This window comes from Sparassis crispa, assembly GCF_003851025.1.
Source record: "Sparassis crispa DNA, contig_000004F, whole genome shotgun sequence".
Taxonomy (NCBI): domain Eukaryota; kingdom Fungi; phylum Basidiomycota; class Agaricomycetes; order Polyporales; family Sparassidaceae; genus Sparassis; species Sparassis crispa.
In genome coordinates, this window is record NW_020939751.1 from 43701 (window position 1) to 67955 (window position 24255).

General features: G+C 51.5%; 5 protein-coding genes across 5 annotated transcripts; 1 reads left to right on the forward strand and 4 right to left on the reverse strand.

Moving 5' to 3' along the window:
* Nucleotides 1–5983: 5983 nt before the first annotated feature.
* On the reverse strand, nucleotides 5984–7888 carry SCP_0500150 (hypothetical protein; the record flags this gene model as incomplete). The annotated part of the gene is made up of 4 exons (XM_027758084.1): nucleotides 5984–6562; nucleotides 6622–6893; nucleotides 6955–7123; nucleotides 7805–7888. The coding sequence occupies 4 exons, from the start codon at nucleotides 7886–7888 to the stop codon at nucleotides 5984–5986; spliced, it is 1104 nt and encodes a 367-aa protein (XP_027613885.1).
* A 1793-nt stretch (nucleotides 7889–9681) lies between these two features.
* Nucleotides 9682–16429, forward strand: SCP_0500160 (predicted protein; the record flags this gene model as incomplete). The annotated part of the gene is made up of 10 exons (XM_027758085.1): nucleotides 9682–9948; nucleotides 10004–11650; nucleotides 11709–12840; nucleotides 12893–15070; nucleotides 15122–15414; nucleotides 15466–15618; nucleotides 15667–15792; nucleotides 15850–16060; nucleotides 16112–16239; nucleotides 16289–16429. The coding sequence occupies 10 exons, from the start codon at nucleotides 9682–9684 to the stop codon at nucleotides 16427–16429; spliced, it is 6276 nt and encodes a 2091-aa protein (XP_027613886.1).
* A 408-nt stretch (nucleotides 16430–16837) lies between these two features.
* On the reverse strand, nucleotides 16838–18141 carry SCP_0500170 (hypothetical protein; the record flags this gene model as incomplete). Its single annotated transcript, XM_027758086.1, has 4 exons — nucleotides 16838–17412; nucleotides 17464–17644; nucleotides 17700–17956; nucleotides 18018–18141. The coding sequence occupies 4 exons, from the start codon at nucleotides 18139–18141 to the stop codon at nucleotides 16838–16840; spliced, it is 1137 nt and encodes a 378-aa protein (XP_027613887.1).
* A 608-nt stretch (nucleotides 18142–18749) lies between these two features.
* Nucleotides 18750–19816, reverse strand: SCP_0500180 (alpha/beta-hydrolase; the record flags this gene model as incomplete). Its single annotated transcript, XM_027758087.1, has 3 exons — nucleotides 18750–19489; nucleotides 19544–19723; nucleotides 19783–19816. 3 exons carry the CDS (start codon nucleotides 19814–19816, stop codon nucleotides 18750–18752), a joined length of 954 nt encoding a protein of 317 aa, XP_027613888.1.
* Nucleotides 19817–20500: 684 nt separating this feature from the next.
* SCP_0500190 (hypothetical protein) lies at nucleotides 20501–23918 on the reverse strand (the record flags this gene model as incomplete). Its single annotated transcript, XM_027758088.1, has 6 exons — nucleotides 20501–22408; nucleotides 22479–22796; nucleotides 22862–22990; nucleotides 23056–23308; nucleotides 23378–23478; nucleotides 23577–23918. The coding sequence occupies 6 exons, from the start codon at nucleotides 23916–23918 to the stop codon at nucleotides 20501–20503; spliced, it is 3051 nt and encodes a 1016-aa protein (XP_027613889.1).
* Nucleotides 23919–24255: the final 337 nt, after the last annotated feature.

The following is a 24255-nucleotide window of genomic DNA, read 5'->3' on the forward strand; positions in this document are numbered from 1 at the left end:
TGGGAATCTCCCAGTGATAGCACAATTACGTTCTGGGCCTTGAGGTCCTTCTCTCCTCAGGCGCTAATCTCCGCCTCTCTCGCTGCCCTATTGGCCGGGTCATTACTCGGCTGCAGCTTCGGTGTCTTTCCGGTCACATACTCCTGGAGACCCTTATCATTAAGGATGGCCTCGATGCGGCGCTTCCACGGGAGCCAATTGTCTTCCTTCAGGAGCGGGATCCGGTAAGCATTGCTATCGCTCGTAATCAGCTGGTCGACATTATTTGTTCTCGTACTAGTAAGGGGGTAACAATTTTTGTAGCCACAATAAGGGCTGTTGTTATCCAAGTATTTATTGGCTAGAGCCGGGGCTCATAACCTGTTAGAAATCGCGCCTTAGTTCCCAAATAGGAAGGTAGTGATGGCGGGTCAAGATGCGTTGGGGCTGGGGCGTGTGATTACACGTCCTAAAATAGATTTCTGTATATATACAGTTCTAGACGCTCCACTTTATATAAGCAAATTTCCTTCTTTGTCTTTCTTTGTAATCATGCCCTCGGCTTGTCTGCCCTTGGGCGCTCCCCAATTTCTGGAGCTCCAGAAATTTGGGCGCTACTTTCCAACAGACACAGATAAGATTCAAGCAGAGTGTCTGGGGAGGCTAGCTGTGCCATAAACATCATGGTTAGCAGTCCGCAGATCCGAACATTTTTCCGGACGAAGCTACTTACGAATTTCGTTGCCGTTGATCCTCTCTAGCGCGATCGTCGTGCTCGACTGCGCACTTGCTTTGCTCAAGGCCATCACATCCACACGGCTTACATCTTTCAGCTACAAAGATTATCAGGGTCATAGCTGGAACAAGTACACTGATTTATTCACTGAGTTGGCAGTTAGGCAAGTAGTGTGGGAGTTGCAGCGAGCGCGGCTGGATGGTCAACGAGAGCGGAGCGCTTCATAGGAGTCGTTCGGCGAAGAGAAGGCTGTCCCGAAGAACTACCGGGTCCATATGTTCGTGGAGGGTGCATGTTGTATGTATCTATACATTTGTCTGGGATGCGCCGTCATCAGTTCTATGTAGATCTCTTTGCTAGATATTTTTCACTTATCTGTGGTGCACGTATCGAGAAAAGAAAAGTAAACAAGTTTGTCCGTCAGGGTCACAGCACGACTGGTACACCTGAGCTATGCTACAAATTTCACTGGAAGCGCGTCGCGACAGAGATTACGTGCTCTATACATCCCGCAGGCCATTCACCATTTTGTTCCGGAGGTTGACTCTAGTACGATGTTAGAAATTGCTACGGTGATGGCGACGATGGTGCATTTTCACTGGAAAAGTTGAGCGCCTGCGGTGGTGAAGCGATCGCTTGCTGATCGTCAGGACGCAAAATACGAAGCCTCCAGCCACAGTGGAGACGTGTGCGCCAGAGAGGCACTAGGGCCAAACTCGGACTCCAAGCCGCAGCGTCGTTGCAGCATCATAAGAGTAACATCGTGTGGGAAGACGTGAATTGGAACGCTAGGATATCGGCTCTCCAGTCAGAGAATCATTGAAAGAGCATTGAAAGCACGGTGCGGTGCACAACTGGTGGGGAAAGGGCTGAGTGTGAGCACGGAATGCAGCGGAAAAAACATGGCTAATTCACATCATGTATCTGGTCCTTTGACCGAACAGTAGATCCACAAGAAATGAAACGGAAAGGAAATTCTGGGGTGACTGTCTAGTAGTAAAAGTGCTTCATAGATATTTATTCCAGAATTGATGAGGAGACTTGAAACCGGGTTATTGTTGTAAGTATCCAAACAATTAGACGAGCGTTGCAGTCTTTTCTAGCAGCAGATTACACCGCCGAGCATCTTTTTGATGACATAGCAGCAACGCAAAAACCTGAGCGATGGCTAGGCTTGGAAATCAAAAACGGACACTGACCTAGATGACTCTTCAACCACAAAACATCCCGGATCATGGCTCAAGCCCGAGCGTTCCGCCGAGCAGCCTGCAAGGCTTTCTGCCAGTCTCCCTCCGAGTACGATTCCACCTCGACCTCAGTAAAAAGTGTGTCGAGGAACTCAGCGACTCTTGGTGGGTCCGCAATGTCTATCTCGAGGGGCATCGCCACTTCCGGCGGGCCCGCGATAGAGAGGAGCTCAAGCGCGTGCACTGAGATAGGGAGACGGCGACTGGTCTCGGACAGACGGAGGGCATCCGACGGTTCGAGAAGGGAAGCGAGGAGGAGGAGGACATCGCCGTTGACGGATACCAGACTCACAGTGCTGTCCAGATGTCCAAGCCGCCCGCTGTGGTTACAGCTCAAGGTGCACGCTTGTGAAACTTGCCTTGTATGGCATCCGAACTTCCCTTCTCGGGCGGCTGATCTGCTCAACCGTCACTACCGGCTGTGCTCACACCCACCTAGTTCCCTGGAATTCTCATCTGTATATACCGCGCAACTCGCACGAACCAATGGCGGGTACTACTACTTGTACATTCATTGGGCCGAGGCTATTGCCGTGTCAGGTCCGTACTCCTTTGTTCAGAAAATATCACCGCCGTACGACGTGGCACTGTCGCCTGCTTGTATCTACTGCCTCCGCTGAATAGAGATATTATTACAGAGGGGATTTTTTTGTCCTTGATCATATCTATGAGATGGTACACTGGTAACTTCTCTGGACTTCATGCTCGCAGTGCGTTCACCATCCTGACCCTTAGGCTCTGAGCCCGACGCTCCCATTAACTTGCTACACATGTGCATTCAGATGTCAAAGCTGTTTGAGTTATGCTGGAGAAAGAACAGTGTACAATTTCACCGTGTCTGAACGACGACGCCCTCTTGGCAATCATTTCCCATCTCTACGCATGATACACTCTTGCTATCCGCAACTACTCGCGCTGCATAGTTTGGCCGTTTTGCCATGCTCTTTCCTCGGTGATGATCCACTTCTGAAATGCTGTCCATTTCAAGGCGTTTTGCAGGTATGTTCTCTCCGATATCCGATCGGTTGCACTGCGCGCCAGATCTTGAGGTCAGCGAGGAAGCATGCAGGCTCAAAACACGGCACGCTGTACGTAACACTTCCGGCTCTGCTGGCAGATATTCTAGAGAAGACCCGGTTGGGCCATCTGCAGGTGTCAGTTTTGTATCTGCCGGTGATGATAATTGGTGGGGAACCGTGAATCCAGGCTACTATCTATACCTTTCTCCGTCCGGTAGAAATTGAAATGCAGGTCTCGGGTTCACTTGATGATGTGCTAGCTGGGCTATCCCATTTCGACAGGTCGAGATAGTAGAGTTGTCCGGCGGTGAGTGTGGATTCCTCGAGTTTGGTTTCCGCATTTTGTCCTTTCATGCGCTGTCTTATTTTGAACATGAAGGTGAATCTGGCGCTGTTTTTTTTTCTATTCGTTTCCTAATATACGAAGATTCTACTTGTGCAATTTCTGGGACAGGTCTCCGAGATTTTCAGATTATTCCAGATTAAGTATTCCAGAATTAGAAACACATGGACTATACGACTCTCCAGCAATGGTGGCTCACTTGTCCTGTCCATTGGCTGGAGCTCCGCAATTGCAAGTTAGATATCTATCTCCAGCTTCACAAGTCCGAAGAGGTGTTTGTTATAATGAACGTCTCCCGCCGTACTGTATCTGTGCCGTCGACGAATATCAGGAGTCCAGGTGCCACAAGGCTCAATATCTGAAAACTGTACCATAATTCGTTACGGATACTTTGTTATATATGATTGTACACAAGAGACGCTGGCACTTAAGCTTCACCTTTCTTTGTGGCCGCACTTCGTGCACCCATGGCCACAGGTTCTTTTCAACATTCTGTATAGTTCCAAAGCGCCGGCGCTTTTGTGGTCGCCTTGGCGTGTGCTTCCCGGACCAATATTCTGATATAGGTTGGCACTGATAGTACTGCTATACGACCTGCAATGTCACCAGAACACCATAGCCTCGCCACCGACAGAAACCCACGGTCCAGCCCCAATTCTCTTACCGACTACCACAATGCCAATACCATGTCGAATATAGTGTCCCCGAGACGTACTCGAGCGCGGAAAGGCGGTTCCCCGCGGAACAGCGTAGCTTGCAATGAAGCCGCATCATCGAAACACACTCATTTCTCGTCCAAGGGCCACCAGCCAATTGTTGAACCGTGTGCGCCGACGCACCATCACGCTTACACCTGTCTTGGGGGCCACGGAAGCCTCGAAATCCTCGCGGAGGCCGCATGCGGAATTGCATCTCTGGTTAACTGTCGTATCACACCATCTGCCTCTCCTCAGCTGTCTACCGTCAGGGACACAGATTCGGTGGAAACGATCAACTGCCGCAGGAAAACGCCACCCGGAGCGTATAACATCCGTAGGCGACACAGCGCGGCAGAGGACCTCGAACATTCTGCGGGCCAACGAGGAGTCTTCGAACAACTACGCTGTCTCGAGGTGGAGATGCCGACTGAATCTCAAGCTGACGCAAGTTCCAGAACATCGTTGTGGGTAGAAGAACTTCGAAAGTATAGACGTCGCCGGAAGGCCACCAATACTTGACTGTTTCGAGATCAAAGGGTTGAGGGCCTCGACCGACTTCACTTCTTTGATTATCTTCTCTGGTCGTAGGATGGGTGCAAAAAGTCTTTACATAAGATCAACATTTACATTCTATAAGCAGGACACTTACAAAACCACACATATGGTCCTGAAAACTCATTGAAGTACGAGTATATTGCCAAAGCGACCACCATATCCTCAAGCACGCAGTTTCAGTGCCGTTCAAACAGTGCGCATCTGCGCTTGGCACTGTGGCATACCAATCCAATTTGTGAAGGTATACACGCACCTCATGTTCTCCTGTAGACCGAGCGCTCGCTGATCATCCGCACGGGCCTCTGTGTAGTGCATAAAGTTAGCATTGCGAACGTCACAGACACAAATACTGCACACGCTAATCGTGTGGTCACAATGTAGTACGATGGACGGGCAAAATCGTGCAGGAACTGGTCACCATGATAATCTATATCTCACAGGATGGCACCTTACGCACAATAATGACGGCACATCTCAAAAGTGCGAAGTTACATACCTTGAACAGCTGATCGAAAATCGCAGTTTTAGTGATAATTGGGAATGCAGAAACAAAGCCGCAAAGTACTGCGTACCTTACATACATACTCTGACTCATTTGCATACCGTCCATGGCCAGCGCGGGTAGACTTATTGCCTCAGCGTCCCGGGTGTTTGCTGACGCCACCACGTAATATGGGCTGAAGACCGCAAAGAAATCTAGAGGGCACATGGACTGATAACTTGAAGAAATAACTCAAAATATGCATTGCAGCGGTAGCATCTTGGCCTTAGCATATACTTAGATACTTGTCGACAAGCACGTCGTCAGAGTCGAGTAGAAAACTTCAAGGTTGAACGTGCGCTTAAGGACACGAGGCTCTCGCCTCCGATCGCTTAACTTCTTCGGGAGAAGCCTCTGCAAATTCGAGCGCTCGCGACTTTATTCTAGATTGCTCGATTGTAAATTATGTACTGCCGTACGGTAGTACATAATTTACAATCGAGCAATCAATAAAGTCGCGCGTCGTGAATGTTGTAAATATCCTCCTTTACACCACGAATTCCTTTTTAAATGGAAGGCTGAAAAGTCGCTAATTGCTCGTACCGCCAAGGAATGTAAAATGTATCGCAGCGCGTGTGAGCAACAAACCCGACCTATGGAGGCTACAACCTCCACAAAGATGAGTGAAAAGACCACATCAATAGCTATGATATCGCCACATAAGGCTTCCGGAGCCGGTTGCGCCATTTGGCGCAGCGCCAACTGTTCTCAAAGTTCGACCGTTCCGCCGCGATCTGGCTCAGCTATTCGCAGTCGTACTCTGGCCTCAACTGCGAACGGCTCCGTCGTGAACCTTCGCATACAGTTTCCCGAAGTCCGGTCCCAAAGATGAGCATATCCCACCCCAAGTGGTCCTGGGTTGTTCCTACCCGGGGAGGCGATTATACGGGTTTGATATCATTTTTGAGATGCTCGGTAGGATCTGGGAGTGTGACACTGGGTAGTGTTTATGCAGGATGATTGGCAGCTGCAATGTCTCATCCAGGTTATAGGGAGTGGCCACAGAAGAGGACGAGGCGTATGATGACAATGACGAGGATGAAGACAAAGGGGGCAATGAGGGCAAGAAAGGTACTGTTGCTCCGGCATGAACAGACCAGTCCACTTCCTTTCTCAGTACTCCAAACGCAGGCGAGACGGGACTCGCCTGGACAGGGAAGAAGGGGATGAAGGCGGGAGCAGGGGCAACCACGCGGCGAACGGCATGGGCTCGGCGACGGACGAGGTTCCGAGGGATCTGTGGAAGTGGAGGGAGGATGCGTTCGTTGTTAATGACGCATCGCTTCATCACCTCGTCGTAGTGGACCAGCAAGTGTTCTTCCTGAATGCCGACCTCAAAGTCAATTGCCTTGAGGAACTTGCGCTCCGCCCATCTAATTTCGGCCCTCGACATTGCCGACCACACCTTCCAATACTTCAAGTAATATGAGCTCTCCGTCATGTACTATAAGCCGGAACTGGTATAAGATGCATGCAGAGCAGAACAAACACTTATTTGCGTACCTTTGTGGCTAGAAACAAAGCGGCTAAGAAAACTTGTTCGCAGCTCAACTGCGGGACATCCGCAACTGAACTGTGGCTCCACCTGTCTACATATACCAGTGCGACCAACACGGCCGCAGTGTTCACGCGGGAGGCCACGACCAGACGCTTGACAAAGTCAAACAAGGCCGCAGTCTTGAGTGCGTCTTCTGTAGGCTGTGCTATAGAATGATACTGAGATGGGGCCGCGGACCAGACAAGGGATGCCTTGACTAGATAATCGACAATGTAACCTGTAAAGCAAAGGAAGGTTAGAAGAGACGAAACATGTCGTAGCCGAAATGTGCTGCAGACCGAAAAAGTCCCAATGGAGCGGGACCGCTAGCAAGGACACCAGTCTGCGGTCGTGCAATTCTGGATCCACTCTGCGTGTTCGATCCTCAACGGTGGCCACGCATCGGTTGATGGTCCGTCGCGCAGGAGTGCCAGGTTTCGCGGAGGACGAGTACAGCGCAGGGTAGTGCTGCGTTGATATTTTGATATCGGGAAACACCATGTTAGTACGATGACGATTCGGAGTTGTGGAGCGATGGAAGGATGGTGGATGAGGGTATGATGAAAGCGTTGAGGTGCACGCTTTAATATACCGCCAACACCTTATGTCAGCACCGCGACGCACTTGTGGCTACAGACATCGCCCGGACAAAGGAAATGCCCATTTGGAGCGTGGGCAAAAGAGGACTTTTGGAAATGCATTGTTTACGGGACCATCACCGATAATGAAGCCCACATTCGGGCCTTGTTCCCACTCCGATTCCACCAAGGAAACGACTGGAAGTATACCAGCTGGGTTCACTAGGATACATGCATGCTCAACCTCGTGTCCGGCCGGCTGTGAATAACAGAGCACATACCTGACAAACCAATAATGCAATTGTAATAGAATCCTGAGTGCAACGCCAGTCAAGCATTGATGAAGCAAAGTATGAAGCCACCCATTTGCTTTTCTTTCTTCGACTATAGAGCGGCCAAATGACTGCAAATAGAATTCTCGCAATCGCGAAGGAGCGCTTCCACAAAAAAATACACATTGTCGAAGATCTGCATCTCGCAATTCATCACAATACACATGCATCATTCGGCATGGTCGAATCTATGCTGAGCAGCGGCACCTGCAAATACCACGACAAGCATTGAGTCTCACCTGTGCTATAAGGTCCTCGAAGTAACCGCAGGCCAGGTATAAAACGCGAGCGCGGCGAGGGTATTCGCCGCTATGAAGTGTCATAGGCGTAACGAAAATGACTTGAAAAATGACGACTTCAAATGAAGGAGAGATGTACTGCTTTAATGCGATGAAATGCAAACTAATTGCATCACCGGTTAGTACGTACCTTTTGAGAATGGAAAAGTGGAGCAATCACGAACGTACGGAGAAGTCAGGAATAATTACTGGCCTGTAAGCATGGCACAAATTAGGATTCCTGCACAGGCGGGGCGAGGATATGATGGGGCGCGCCACCTCTTCGCGTACCCAATTTATCCGCGAGTTGTCATGAGCGGACCAAAACCGTTACGGTTGTCAGACTTGCAGCGGCGAGTGTGTACATACATGCGATCGACTACGTTCTGCTCGGGACGGAAGTAGTGAGACTAAGAGACGCGACTACGTATGTGCCTCCACACGTACCTTTAATATGTCAGAAATTTGCCAATGTTCTTCGTCTACAGACTTGCCTCTGCAATACGTAGAGAGGTCGACATTACACAGCGAATATAGACGAGATCAAGCGTGTGTAGCCGAATGCATCTCCGCTTGTTAACCTCTAGCGTCAGATAACCTCGTTGCTGGTTGTTCAGGCTTAGTAGGGGATCATCCAGCTACTGCAAAGAATATAGACTTCACGGAGCCGTGTTCGCTATCAAGACCCATCATCAGGCTGGTATCCCGCAGGAAGAACCCGTAGCAGCTACATACCTCCGCCATACCGTCGCTGCCAATGATGCTCTTGAACGAAAGTGCGACAGTTTTAACCAACGGGAACAAGGACAGACATTATGTCGCCGGACACTGGCAGAAACGCATTACAGTACCGACAGCAGCTTGTGTTCCAATGCTACCTAGAGTAGGCTCGTTAAGTAGAGGAATATGCGTTGTCACAGGGTGAGGCTTGGGTAAGGGGGGCTTGATGCGAAGTAAAGGCGGGCCGGTGCGCCCGGTACAAGCCCACCAGTGAACACGCGAACAAAGAATATATATTCTGTGCTAGAAAATTCATTTGGTAAACAGGATCTTCCTCTGCGTCGCCAAATATTAAGTCTGGTCCTCCAACTGTACATGTCGGACATGAGCTACATCCTTGTTCCGCTTTGCGATGAATCGCAGTCCACCTTTTCATGTGCAACACTTAGCCCTCTGAGGGTATTCCATCAAACCGCCTCCATGAAGGTAGAGGGCTCCGACTCGATCAAGCATTCTACAAGCGTTACCACAGACGTACGGTCAAACTGTCAATGTGTATCCCGCGAATAAGAGCGAATTCCAGAAGATATCGTATCCAGCGAGGCTGTCGTTCCGTCGTCTGAATATCTGGCAAGGTCTGCTTAACAGAGTTAGTCTGGCAGAAGAATATAATTGGTTTCAAAGCTCCCCTCTCCACTGGCAGTGGCTTAGAATTCGAGCGAGCCTCCAAATTGAGGTTCCTGCCAGGCGCAGTGCAATTGTTCTCGCTACTGGTGGTGGCATATCAGTCGCAGATTAAACAACGACGGTCTCAGACGATATTGAGCATTCAGATTGAATGATGTCGAGCTCGTGGAGAAGGATGGTGATCATGAGTTGGAGGGCTGCCGGCGCACTGCGGCCAGAAACGCGATTGTGACATATCATGTGACTTATGTCAGGCAGATGTAACACTCTACCGTGACTTGATGGCCGCACGACTTGCACTTGGCACTGTGTGCACGTCGCTGTCGCTCGTTTCCTCGTTTGAACAACCTCTCCTTGTCCGCCACTTTCCTTCCGAGCCAGGTCTTACGACAAAATTCCTCGGTGGCCTATATTCATCGAGAATGCCAGATATGGACGTGCCTGACGAGACTATAGTAGGCGACCTGCATGCGCAGAAGGAGACCTGGACAATGGAGGTAATGGGGAAGCCAGAAGTTGTGGATACTTCTGATTATGATGAGGCTGAGGCTCTTTATGCCGCCTCTCCAGGATATTGGGCCGACTTCGTGGGTGTACCTGGTAGGACAGTGGATCAGCAGCTGCTTCTTCCTTCCCCTGGACCATCTCAAGCATTATCGACTAGTGATACGGAAGGTCCACCTTTGAAGCGAATTAAGGTAAGCTCTGAGGAATATCAGTTGATTGGCGCTTATTCGACCGTGTATTCTTTAGCTCTCGCTTCCAGCAGATGCATCGAATGTTGCACCAGTATCTCCGGCACATTCAGCATTTTACTCAACTGTAGCCTTATTTACTGGCGCAGAGACAGATGAGGTTCCTTCCAGCACGTCATCAGAAATTCGGAAGCGCACTCACAGTTTCGCGTCGCTACTTACGTTGACGGCTCGCGTTCCTTCAAGCGACACTGAACACCAGCAAGCACGAAGCCCACCTCCTACACTGATCACGCGTTCCTCATCTCCGCGACTTCTGCTTCATTCATATATGCCAACCACGTCAGCTACTGTTGCACACTCACTGGTCGGGACGCCTTCACATCCAGTGATGCCCGACACGCCTGAAAAGCTACCCTTCTTTTCTTCTCCACGTTCTTCTCCGCAAGGTTCTCTTCCAGTACTAGCCAATTATCCCTCGCACAGTCAATCCTCGCGGTTCACACCTGTCTCGCCTCCTCCTTCGCATGCCTCGGCTCCCGCTTCGATTCGGAGCCCATCTCCTGAGTCCAGTGTGCTCCTACCCACACCAGAACCTCTGAAGCAAGATGACGAGGATCCACTGGTTGCAACTGGTTACCACGTCGATTGCTGCCAAGACGTGAAGTGGTTTCATGACGGTCCTTCGGGGAGTCTAGTCAAAGGCGATTCTGGCTCAGTCAATACATTCACTCAAGTCGGCCTCCACAACTTCCAGACATCCCCACACGCTTCGCAACCCTCCATCTTTCGGTCACCCTCTGCGTCGTTAGACCCACTATCTCTGTTCGTGCCGATGAAGACGAAGCTTTCTCTGCCTATAGGGACTCCTGCGCCCTCAACACCTCCCGCTCAGGAGCCAATCTTTTTACCGTCATCCCCCCTCACTCCACCATCCTCTCTCGCGGAGCTCTCCGAGAGGCACACCCCACCACACACATCACCTCATCTCGTGTCCGCGCATTCCTCGCCTGCCCTTCCGCCTCCTCAAGAGAGTATTGTGGACAAGGAAGCGGAGCACTTGCAGGCCGAAGAAAACACTCGTGCGCACGGCAGGTACTCCCTTCGCACGCGCCAAGCGAAGCAGGTGAAACCGTACGCGTTCGACAACCTGCAGTACAAGCGCCAGATGCGCGAAATCCCTGATGCAATCGTGAAGATCGTGAGCCCACCGAGGGAGCGTCGGTGGCGTGCCTCGCATACGGGATCAGGCGACAAGGACGGCGATGGTGACGGCGATGGTGAAGGAGAGAGTCAGTATGTGTATGAAGAGGGAGCCGATGAAATGGACAGGTCGTGGAGAGCGCGCAGGCGGAAGGAGAAGTCGCGAAGTTTGAGTGTCCATGTCCAGAAGGATGCTAGCGACGGGGGATCGGACATGGAGGAGCGGAGACGCAGAGGCTGGGGTTCTGATCCTAGCACCCTCTCACGCCATGCAAGTAGTCCGGATGGGGCGCAGAAGCACAATCATTGGTACCCAGAGGCGTTCAATGAGACGTTCAGCAGCAGCGAGGATGACCATGATACGCACTCACAACAATCAGTCCGTCGGAGGAGGAAAACAAAGACTGCATCTAACATTGTCGTTCGAACCCACAACCTGAAGCAATCCCCTACGAAGAAGAAAGACTTCGAAGGAAGCTCTCCAGAACCACAGTATTCTCCAGTTGAGTCCATTTCAGTTTCACACAAAGGCTGTTCACCTCTGATCCGATGTTGAACAGCACACGCCTTCATCACCTGGTGTTATTAAGCTAGATTTGAATGGAGAACTTGACCAGCCTATCTCCTCATTCCACAAGAGCAGCAATTTCCCGTCCTTTCGCTCTCCACAGAAGTCATCGTCCCCTGACCCCACCGCCTCACCCCTGCTTGATGACCTTCCCTTTACTGAGTATGATGACTTTGACTATGGGAGTCCTGCACCTCTTCCGCCAACCTCCACCGACATGGACCCATCGACGTCTCAGTCTGAACCTGAAATACAGCCGGACCATTCTCGTGCTCATTCCACCCATTCCGATTGTGATTCAGTGGAGATCATTTCTGTCGGACGCAATAGGCTGCATCGGAGGACTAACAATCCGGAGATAGAAATATCCGTGTCGAAATCTGGTTCCTCAGCTGTAAAAATGTCTTCGAAGTACCGCCGAGGTTTGAAAGTGCTGAAGAGAATGATGCCCAACGTCCTCATCTCGCGTCTTGAAGAGGCCAATTCGGGACGTCGGCGCAGCACTTCACAAGCAGCGCGCAGCGATAACGAGGACAGTCACCCCCAAGAACCGCCGCTGCTGCCTGGGCAGTCGAGAGTGCACGTTGGCGGCAAGTATAGGGAAGACATGGAAATCAGAGGGGACAGCGAGAGCTCTGACATCGAGATTCTTGATGTGGATGCGAGCGCGAGCGCCTCATCGTCGGACACATCGTCAGAGTCGGACATGGACGTCGTCAGTTGCCCCATGCACACGAGGAAGCACGTCTCTGACCCTTCCGGCATTACCGTTTCCGATGCGGAGTCTCAACACGATGACGATAGTGTCAATGCAGAAGTTGGCGAATGGCTGGCAGAAGGGCCTACTGCCGGCCGTTCTATGTCTAGCAGGAGCGGCGAGGCTAAGGAGGGTGACCTGATCGACAGGATGTTGTCCCGCACAAGGGTCGACGGCGCTAAACCAAAGCGCAACCGCAATAAACATCGGCCCTCCGGAAACCACAGATCGCACAAGTCGTCGTCTAAGAGTAAGGTGCATGTGGTAACGGCTGGTGCAAGGAACAGTGGCTCGGGTCGGCAAACTTTTCTGCCGTTCACTCGAAATAATAGCGTCAACGAAACTGCTGACGATAGCCGCCGATCGAGTAAGTTGCTTTTTCCTCTCCGTGTGCTGCTAGAAACTTGATGTATGTGCAGAATCAAATGAACACCATGTTCAGACCGACGAAGCGTCCTATCGAATGAATGGAAAACATAGGAAGCGCCAAAAGCACAAGAAGGGCGACGGGCTGTTTGTCGTTACCTCCGGTGGTGAGCATCTGGTTTCTGGGAGGCTGCACAAGCAGCCTACCACGATCGACGAAGAGCAGGTCGCCGTTCACGATTCAAGACTTACACTGTTGCATGACCGCAGCAACGAAGATCTCCCGCGTCCCGTACGTCCGCACAGACCCCGTCCGAAGTCCGCCAGACAGGTCGAAACAACGCTGGAACATTATTGGGACGAACGCCGTAATTCAGTTGATTCGACTTCCGAAAGCATGCACAAGGCTGCTCAAGATCAGGATACTGCTTTGTACGGTGAAATGACGGCTGACTGCAAAATCTCCTTCCTACCATCAGGACTCTCCATGGGCGCCACCACTTACATGGCTCGAGGATGGCTGCATGAACTGATCTCACTTCTCTCGGCTACTGGAGAAATTCCTTCTCCCATTGCATACTCCATGTTCGACCTCCGCCTTCAGTCGCAGATGTCTACCCAAGATATCTCCGTATGCTTGGAGAGCACCTACGAAATGCTTCACGATCACGTCACCCAACGAAGAGGTGATAGTTTAGACGATTCCCAGCTCTGGCAGACATTCCTGCACTCTCTCTGCGAACATTTCTCCTGGCTACTTAGCAACGCTGGTGAAGATGACACTGTCTCCTTGTATGTCTCAGCCACTAAGCAACTACACCGATTTGCCATATTCATGGAGGAACCTACGGAAATTTTACCAGACGATGAAAAACCAAACTTACTTTCTATGGAAATTCGATGGTTCATGGTCGAACTCTCTTGCCGGGTTGAATGTCATCGCCTCCGCCAGCATAAGCAAGCTGAGGACTCTAACATAATGACCCATGTGAAGCAGCTTATCCGTCTTCTGTGGCGCTATGGCTTTGAGAAGATGGGCTCATTTTTAAACGAGGATCCTCCTGGCAAGATAGAACCTTCCAAGCCACAGCGAGCAGCCGAGCTTTGGATCTCGCTCATTCATCTCCTCGACACCTGGCCTTCCTGCATGTCCGGGGCCAACATTCAATCGGCGAACTCTTCCGCATTTTGGACAATGTACGCCCAGACCATTGAATCATATGGACTTTTACAGTCGTTTTCGTCGGACCTCCGGGCAAGTGAAACGATGTGGAAGAGTATCTTCAGCTTATGCGCGCTATCCCAATTCTCTGTACACGGATTGACGACATCTTCACCTCGATTGTCTGCCTCCTGGGCCATTGTCCTTCTTCCCTTAGCGAAGATCCCCCTGACTCCTCTGCCTACCGACGCAAAGCTCCCCACACGACTTCTGAATAAACGTGATGAGTGTATCCGTCTTAATGTCTCGAGATGTCTTGTCTTGAGTCATAAGTGGCGATGGGACCTTGGCGATGCTTTCCCTGTGTTCAATTGCCTCCTCGAGATCTTCAAGTCTCGCCGTTTTGCAAACCTTTCGTTTGAACCGTCCGATTTTCCGAGCTGGCTTCGTCACGACAACCTGCAGTTACTTTCTGAGACCAAGCGCAGTGACACCGCATTCACATTGTTCTTGAAACTGCTAGTCCAGAGTGTAAAGGATGCTCTAAAAGATCACGACGGAAATCGGAAGGTGAAGAAATTGCTTGCTATATATATTCCGGTTGGTTCTGTACCTTTCACGAAGGCCAACCCGCCTACTGGACAGGAGCTGTCTATGCTCTACAACAGGTTTAGTGCAGTCGCGGTTGCCATCTTCCTGGAGCCTACCTCGGCCAATGTCAAGTCTCGCTTGGCCCACGCGCGCAGATACGTCGATTTTAAGGATACTGACCATGAGACTCGTCGAGCTTGTATCCGAGGGTTGATGCATCTGACCATACTCCTGCGCCACCTCCATCTAGCGCTGGACGACATTCTCGATTGGCTAAGCGAAATAACAAATGTTCTTGTTGACGAATACTGTGAAGCGGAGGTTGCAGGTACTAAAACGTTCGGACGGGATCCCCGTAAATGGATAGTGATTTGTATTCAAATGCTTCTTGGTTGCGTCCGCCGGATCATTGAAACACCCCTCATGGACCCTGACCAGACATCAGCTCAATATCCTGATCCAGCGTTATTGCAAGGGCGTAAGTTGGACTTCCTCCTTCCTCGATATGATTGCTGACGGCTTTGCTCAGCATGGATCGCTAGAGTTTTCTCCAATCAAACGAACCTGACCAGTGTCATTACGACAGGTCTCGAGATCCGCCGTCTGGTTCAAGCATTCCTGGATGCTAGAGCGCGTGTTATTCCTAGACCACCTCGTCCACGACCGGTTTCAGCGGTTGCGGAAGAAACACAGGAGAGCCAGGAAGACTATGGGATGTTCGACTTGAACATGGATGATCCGGAGCTGCTCGCTGCTCTAGGCGAAGTGGAGGAGTCCGCTCGGATGCAAGATCAGAAGGCAAAGGAGACAGTAGTGGCTGAAGTAAGGTTGCACCCGTTGTGAGCGTGAATATCGTTAACTGTTTCTTAACAGATCATCGATATGCATATCTCCCCCGCTATCTACCGCCTCGTGTGCAAACATTTTCAACAGGGTTCAACTGAAGGGTACTCTCTTCAGGATACCGATCGTTGGATTGATTGTTGGGTTGGCTGTGTTAGCGTAGTTGTACAAAACGGGAAGAGGGTACGTCTGATTGCAATATCCTTCGAACTGTCCTAACGCCGATATCAGGACTGGGATATGTATCTACAAATGGGCTCCCAGTCTTGGCAGCGCATCATCGATTCGATGTGGCGACGTCGGGTAGGTTTGCGTTTCATGTTCATGCTTCTGCAATTAGACCCTTCAGCCTACCCTGTAAGTTCTCACTCCAATTTCTTGACGCAAAGTTCGGCTGAGTTTTATGGCGTCTAGACCTACACTGATCGCTTTATCGACATCTTTATGGAGTCGATAGTCACTGCCAGAGTGTCTTTCGAACACGATTTTACCTCGCTCTTGTTTTCTATCGATGGACTACGATACCCGCTCTTTCGTGATCTTCCTTGTGAGCTCCCTGAGGATTATACAGATTACAAACTATCGAAAAAGGATTTCCTGGACGGTCGGATAGCCATCGTGGAAAGTAAGTCGCACTCTTGCTTTGTTCGTGTGCTTCCGAGCTTATTTGCCCCAGAAATCTGCGCCAATCTCGCGGACTGTTTACAAGAAGAACTGGCTGGCAATTCGAAGCTCATTGGACAAAACCAAACAAGTATTGGGTCACTCATGACGATGTTGTCAACCATGCAAGACATCTATAACGTAAGCCGGCAGTCTATCGTGCCACCTCAGTTGCGCTGACGTAGTCTAGCAATTTGAGGCTGGATCAGAGGATCGAGTAAAATACGAGTCATTCTGTAAACAAGTCGCCGATTGTCTCTCGCGGCATGCCCTTCTCCGCACTAATTCTCGTCTCGCCGCACTGTTCGATTGGACAACTCATCTGTCGTGATCTTTTCCAGCATCTGCTGCATTCGTTGGTCACATACTGTTTAAAATGTTCGTGGTGTATCATTGCGAGTTCCGCGTAGATAACTCGTTGTAAATTTGTGTCTCATGTAGCATTAGATATCTCAGCTTTCACCATCCCTTGAGGCCTGGAAGTGCAGGACCATAGATATTGAATTTGAGCATTTCAGTTCGTCATCACACCGTTGAGGAATGTCTGCAGAACACATTGCGCGGGCGAATGTGTATACAATGGTCTACAATCGACAAGTACAAACGCTACTGCATCCTTCGAACAAGTTACAGATCCGACACACGAAGTGAGGTTCCACGACAGCGCGAGGGCTCATTTTGAAGCGCGCCATCCACGCGGACTATCCTGGTGCGACAAGACCGATTCCGTATCATGTTCCTACACATGGAGCCTGGCAAGGGAGCGCGGAATCGTATCCCAGGTACTTGGTGAGTTCCGAGAGTTCAAAGCCTGCTGCGACGGTGAATCAGGCGAACCGAGATTGCAGGCATAAATCCGAGTGGCTGTGACTGCAGGATAGGCCAGATCGGCGGCGTCATTTTTACTCGTCAAGGCGCCCGCAGTCCTCAGTGGTAGCCAAGGAGAACCAGGAGAAACAAGCTCTTGAGTGTATAGGCTTGTGTATTCCGGTGATCGACATCCCGCTACGGTGTGCTTAGCCCGCATCGCCAGTTGGAGTGAAGTATTGGGCGAGGCGAACGGGCGGTTGTACAAGCACGTATCGTCTGTTATAGTCGCGCTGGGTCCACACAACCTCACCGTCATGACATGCTTTGCCCACTCGGGCGTTTCGATAGAAGGTGAGTCGGGCAAGGGTGTCGTCCGAGCAAAGAACAGTGGATCCCAATCGGGGCTCATCGTTTCCAAGTCCTGCAGAGCAAACATCGATTTCGAGATAGGTAGTGATACGACCGATATGGGAAGCGTAGATAGAGAAGACGAGGCCGACATATCTATACTACATAGATTAGTTAGGCTTTGGTGAGGGAAACGACCGTACCAACCTGGGCTGGCGCACCGTTGTATCACAGCGTCGCGATGCGCCAAAAGATCCTCGTCGCGGATCCTGAGATCATAGGCTATCACCCGCAGGAAGTCGCGCTCCGTCCGCGCAACGTCCTTGGCTTCAAAAGAATCCAGGCAACTCGCCCAAACGTTTAGATTCTGCCGCCGCTCCTTGACGTACTGACAAGGACGAACACAGGTAAGACAGATGTAAAGGGCAAACCCACGGCCATACCTTCATAGCGAGCAGCAAAGCGATGAGGAACACGGTCTCGCAACTCCAGTGGCCCGGACTTTCGTCATGCCATTCGCGGCCCCACTTGTCCACGTAGGACAGGGCGACAACAATTACGCACATGTCCACGTCCAACGTTGGGTGGTAGGCAAGGACAGTAACCAAATCCAGAAGGGAAGCAGTATCGATCCTCGATTGCGCTGAAGTAAAACAACTAGTACACGAAAACGCGCTGACCACACAATCGACAACGTAGTCTGTGGACCAAGAGACGGTTAGAAGAGGTAGAACAAGCTTTCGGTGAGAAATGTCACAGACCTAGTAGGTCAAAAGTCAATGGAAGGTCCAGCATTTCCATCAGCTCAATCTCGTGCTGCGATGGATCCAACTGACTCGCAGGCTCAATTACACGGGACGCGGCCTGATCGGAATAAGGTTCCATGAAAAAAGCCGTAGTCAATGTTTGAACAGAGTGGATAAATCGAATTGTGCGGCGGGATATAGGGTAAGACGGGAGTCCTGGAGTGCGAGGGTCAGGTTTGGGTGTTTATAACAATGCGAGTTGAACACAAACGTTGCCAAAGACTCGTGTAGGGATCTCGGAGATCTACGAGGCTTACAGGACGCGCGCCAGATCATTACTGAGAGGCATGGCCAAGTGGCCCATACAGACATGAACCGGTATCAAAGCGGAAGAAGTCCTGGGCAACCAAGCCAAACCATATTAGTCGACTGGGCAACTGAGAACAATGGGAGGAGGAGCCACTATGTCGAAGCTATGCGAACCTTAAGTTTTGAATGCTTCATCCTCGATCCTCGGGCTGAGGAAACCAGTGAGTTGGAAGAATCATACCACATGTGGAATCAAAATCTGATACCGGACTCTTCTTGTCGACGGAGTGGCGTGGGGACGACAAAATACCAAAGCGTAATAGCAGCATCCTACGTCAGACATTCCGAAAGACAAAGTACCCAGTCCACAAAAAAAGCGCATATGAAGAGTCCGACAGTAGCGAAGCAATGTACTTTCTCGATCTGCCAGAAGTTCGGCTAAGTCACTACACGTCGTCGCAACTCCATCTGTTGCAGTCGGTCCAGGTATGTATGAATTTCCCGAAGCCATTGCCGTTCCTCCCAAGCATTTTCGTGCAGAGCGTCCTGAATTACCACTTGTCGTTTCAGCCCCCAGTCCATGGATACATCCTCGCCAGCGGCAGAGCTCCAGTCATTGCTGGCATCATACAAATCGGCGCCCATGGACGTTGGCACGACCTCGTCCTTCTCGCTGAGCAGCACCAGCATGTTCTTCGACAACCGCGCAAGCAGGCACTCTGGTCTATCCCGTGCTGTCTGCATCGCAGCCAATGCGTTCCATTTATCGAGCACAAACGGTGTAAGATAGTGATAAGGCAGCCAGCGCTGAGGATAGAGCGCCCTTACCATCCCCGGAATTGACGAGAAGGGATTTTCCAGGATCATTCCCAGAACCGCGGGATATTCAGAACCGCTCAAGCGAGAAGCCAGGCATACTGCTATGGCACCACCCAGCGAGTGCCCGTATAGGACGATGATAGAAGAGGGGAAGCGGTGACAGACGTATGACAGAACATGCTCGTAGTCTTTCGCCAAGCCACGCTCTGTAGGTATTCGTGAGGAGGATTTCCAGTATGAACGAGGCGCGACAGCGACGACAGCGATGTTGCGAGCCTTTGGCTGCGGTTCCAGTCGTGATGACACTCCAAGCAACCTCTCGAAGACAGGCATACGAGCCAAAGGGTTTCCAGCATTGCCTACAAAGATGTCGATGAATGTCGTGTGTGGTATACGGGACATGGGCTACTCGCCTTGAAGATAGAGGACTACAGCGTCCGGCGGCGAGTCACCAATATGCGAGGCTGGTCGGACCACAATTCCGGCAAGCATGACTCTCTTCTCACTTGGAATCTGAATTTCTTCGCAATGAATCGCCTTTGGTACCCTTACGTCGCGCAACTGCTCGCTCCGAGCCCCTGGAGGTATATATCCTGCTCGCGTCCGCAAATAAGCGGAGTCATAGTGAAACAACCAGTGAAATGACACGTACCCATGTAGATGAGCTTTCTTTGGAAAATAACCATCACGAGACACTGGCTTGCGAGAAGGGCCGTGAATCTCGAGGTGCGTTAAGCAGTGTTCGATCACTTTACCTTGTACAACCACAGGGCAATAGGTAGGCCGAACGCTGTGGCAACGGCCAGCCATAGAGTGGGACCCTCAGAGGAAGGTTGTAGAGCGAAGGACGAGATGGCTCCCAATTGCAGCAGGCTGTGTGATCGGCCTTCTATCACGGCGCTTTGGTGGTCAAGCAACCTGCTGGCCTTATTTTGAAGCGGTCTTCGCCGGGGGACCACTTGGGCATGCATTGAAGGGAGTACGACCCTTGTTCTCAATACGGAACAAGGTCTGCACCTGGGAACGGGCATGATGCGAGATCTCGAAAACTTCAGAATGGACATAAATGATAGTAGTTATGGCCTGGGAGCGGCGCTATTCGTACCTTCAAGTTCGGTGCGATCAGTGATGTGGAGTTCCACATTCGGCAAGTCTCCAAGAACCAATCCTTTTATCGATGGGCAGCGAACAGACCTTTTCTAAATCCTACGTAGATACAGTGAGAGTGTCTTCATCCGTTGATCGAGGCTAATCATGATAACATAGCCCGCATCGATGCTATCGCGTGAATACTACAGCATTGAAGAATACGGCGGAAGGATCAGACATCACATTTGACAAATAAATCGGACAACAAATTATACAGGTCGTCAAATGCTTCCCGCTACTGCTTCCCCCTCCTGGCTTTTGAGACACGGTAGCATTGGTATCACGAGCCCAGGTCGTATTCCCTTGGCCATCGCTTGCTTGAACGATTCTGCAAGCTTCCGACTGCGTTCAACGTCCATCTGTCCGTCGGGGTGGAACTCGTCATCCTGAGAAGGAAGACGACTGGGGATGGTAAACCTGGGTGTCTGAGTTATTCCCGCTGACATTTCGCTGTCGGGAGTAGCCGGCACGACAGTCTGGGACTCCTTGCACGCGGGTGTCTGCTTGTGCTGATGCTTCAACAATAGTCGCAATCGGCGGCGCTCCATCTTCGCTGCCATCTTGGCGGCATGAGCAGGACCGACTAGGTCCGGACGCATGAGGGCCAGAATCCGAGCCCTCTTCTTCCTCAGTGCTCTGGCGGCGCGTCGCTCTTTCTTGGCTCTCTGCTCAGCGGACATTGGAACCTGGGAGGAAGTCGACGCCGGTGGAGAGCTTGCTGCAGGGACTCGGCAACAACTTGCAGACGAGCAGTCGTGGCATCCTTCAGGGACGTTGTGAGAGGGATTCGGCACACTTACTGGCGACCTCGCAAGGTCTCCGCTCTGGTGCAATGAGGAAGATTTTGCATGCGCAGTTGGGTCAGATTCATTCTTGGCCGGGACAGGCACGTTCTCAGAAGCTTCGCTTACTCTTCGACGTTTAACACAGTCAGTCGATCTGTCATCTTGTGCAGAGCTCAAACTTTCCGCAGATCCCTTTGATAGGTTGCGTAGATCGACGAGGGGAACATTCGGGCTTTCTTGAACGCCCGCGAACAGCTCAAAGCTAGCGGCGTGTTTCATGTTTGTGGACGTGCTGCTGCGGAAGAAGGTCGCTTGCCCAGCGGCCGTGCCTGATTCAACATGGAACAGCGTAGAGGCCGTAGGGTCATTGAATTGCGCATCTGGAGCGATGATCTGGATTGTCTTCCGTTTGAGGTTATCGCTGGATCTCTGTGAGTCCAGGTGTATCGGGGAACCAAGTTCAAAGGTCGGTCGGCGTAGGGATACTTGGGAAACTTTTCTTTTCGTGTGAGATTCGGGTGATGGAGGCATGATCTTCAACGAGCTGTTCTTCGAAGGGGGAGTCATCAGCATCTGCGTGGGCATCTTGGCGATCTGAGACTGCGCGGCCTTCGTCTTCTCGGTCTGTGGCCTACGCTTCGGGGTGTCGTCGACTATCGGCGACGGAGTCTTGTCACAGGCGCCGAGGGGCTGATCTGGAGGGATCCCCGCGAGTTCGGCGAAAAGGAAGTGCGCGGTGCGCGCACGCTCATCCGCTGCATCTTCGTCTTCAGTCTCCTCGTCTGACTCGGGCTGAGCAAACTTGGACTTAATGCGTGCCATGGCTCTTGCCGTTTCGCTAAGCGACGCCCGTCCTTGAAATGAAGGGACTGGCGCTTTCTTCGCATTCGTAGTTCCTGTGAGCGCACAGCTGGTGGTGGCATTCTGCTCTTGGCGAGGAGAGCTGTCGGTCTTCCCCTCGTCCAAGATGTGGTCCACGACGCGTCGAGTGTCCCCCTCAAGATATCCTCGCATGACCTCCAGCTTATGCCTGCTCCTCCCTGTCTCCGCCCATCTCTCCGCGACCTCCAGCGCGCCCTCTCCCTCCAGATTCTTCAGAGCCACGTCCTCCATGCTCTCTTCGGCAGTGACCAGCGCGGATGCCAGGTCCCGCGTGTCCACGTCTACAGCGCTGTCGACCGGGGAGTCGCTAGCGAGACACCCCGCAAACATCTTGCGCATACACGCATGGTCGAGGCCGTGTAGTGCGGGGTCAAGGGTGTTGGGCACAACCCTCTTCGGCCTGAACATCGACACGAAGGCGCGGAGCTCTGGAAGGGGGGAATGGCGCGATAAGGGCACGAGCTGCAATGCATATATAGGTGATGAGTGACACCAGCGATGCAATGTGATAACAGCCGATCGAGCGACGCACCAGGTGATTCACGACCTCGCCGCGGAGGAGCTTTGCACGCGTGTCTTGGAGGTAGAGCTCCCAGCTTGCGGCCCCTAGTGTGACTGGATTGACATAGACGACGTGCTGGCCTGTCTTGTTGGAAGTCGTGCGTGATGAGGCAGCGGCAGCTGTGGGCGCACGCGACCCTTGTCCGTCTACCGCAACGCATTCGCAGCGGTTAAACCGCTCGCAAGCATGGAACCGCGTAGAGGCACCGTCTTGGGTAAGGATCGACCGGAGGAATGGGTCGCCAGTGGTATGTCTGTAGATCGAGAACTTGTAGCGATCTACGTGAATCTGATGCAGATAGGCGGACGGTGGCGTAAGAGACAAATTGATTACAGATGCATATACTAATTCACCTTGCTCCTGAACGTGCGTGCCACAGCTTTAAAGATGTCTTCATAGCCCCAGGTCCAAGCGTTGATGAAGAACAACGTAGTAGGGGGAAAGATGGACATCAATGAGACCAAGCCCGACGTAGCTTCGTCCTGTCATCCGGAGGCGCATCCAGTGTATAAGCTACAGGAGGAAAAAAACCAAAGTCGATGCTTACCTTCGTCGGTATATTCAGTGTCCCGAGGAGGCATGCCGTATCAAGGTATATCGCTTCCAGGGTCTTGAGAACGCCAAGGTGGCCATACTCATTTAATTTTCCGTTCTCGTATGGCCGCAGAGGTAAGCTCGAAGGAGGGGCGGCGATGTACTGCTGAATATACGGATTCTTTGAAAGCGATTCCAGAAACCATGGTTCAGCTCTGAAGTCTCCGGTGTGTAAAACTGCCCCTTTCGCGCCTTCGACGAGATACCTATGGAATATGAGGGCTTAGTGACCAATGCCATGAAACGCCACCAGATAATCTTCGGGTTGTGCTTACATGACGGCCCCAGGGCAGTGGTTGGCGTCGAAAAGAGTGATCGTCACTTCCTCCTTGCCGTTCAGTGGTACCAGCGTTGGTGTGTGAAGCGGAAGAGCTTTCTGTGGACACAACACTTGGTCATTATCACATGCAAAATTGAGACGCCCGTGAAAATTCCACCGCGTTGTGGACGTGGGGAGGACCGAACTCTACTGACCAGTAAGTCTCTACTAAAGGTGTAATCCCAAGAGCCGTCATTCATCTTGCGCGGGTTGACTTTGAGGTGGCTGAACGTGCGCACATTCTCCACGCGCAGCTCCATGTCCTTGAGCGTCCTCTCGGCATACACTTCGTGGCGCAATAGCATTTCTTTCGCGTCGCGAGAACATATGATCGTTGAAGAGAACGAGCGCGCAGATAGGCCGTTGACGTGGTCTGCGTGGGTATGAGTGAGGAGGTAGAGAGCCGGGGTGGTCATGATGTCAGGGGACGATGCGAAGTCGTCCACGCGAATATTGTATGGAGCGATGAACGAGTGGTTGGGTGTTCCGGTAGGCATGTTCCTCAAGAAGTTGTCTCAGGAAGATGGTGGTTTCTGACAACCAGTATGAACTTTATCTATGGAAGAATCCAAAGCGTTCGACGTGAAGAAACCCTGAGGAACAATAAAGATATGGACGATGTGGCGGGCGGCAGCGGTTCATATAATCTGTGACATGAGAAAACAGTTGTCAGACTAACTTCCGAGAACAATCGCCGAGCACAAAGCATGGTTGTAATTGACGCCACGAACGCTTGTGCGTCGCCGTCGAAAGCTTCCAACGATTACAGAGAGATGGTAGGGGGGGGGGGCAGGAAAAAGTAGGTCTATGTTCATCGCAAGCAGAATAATACAT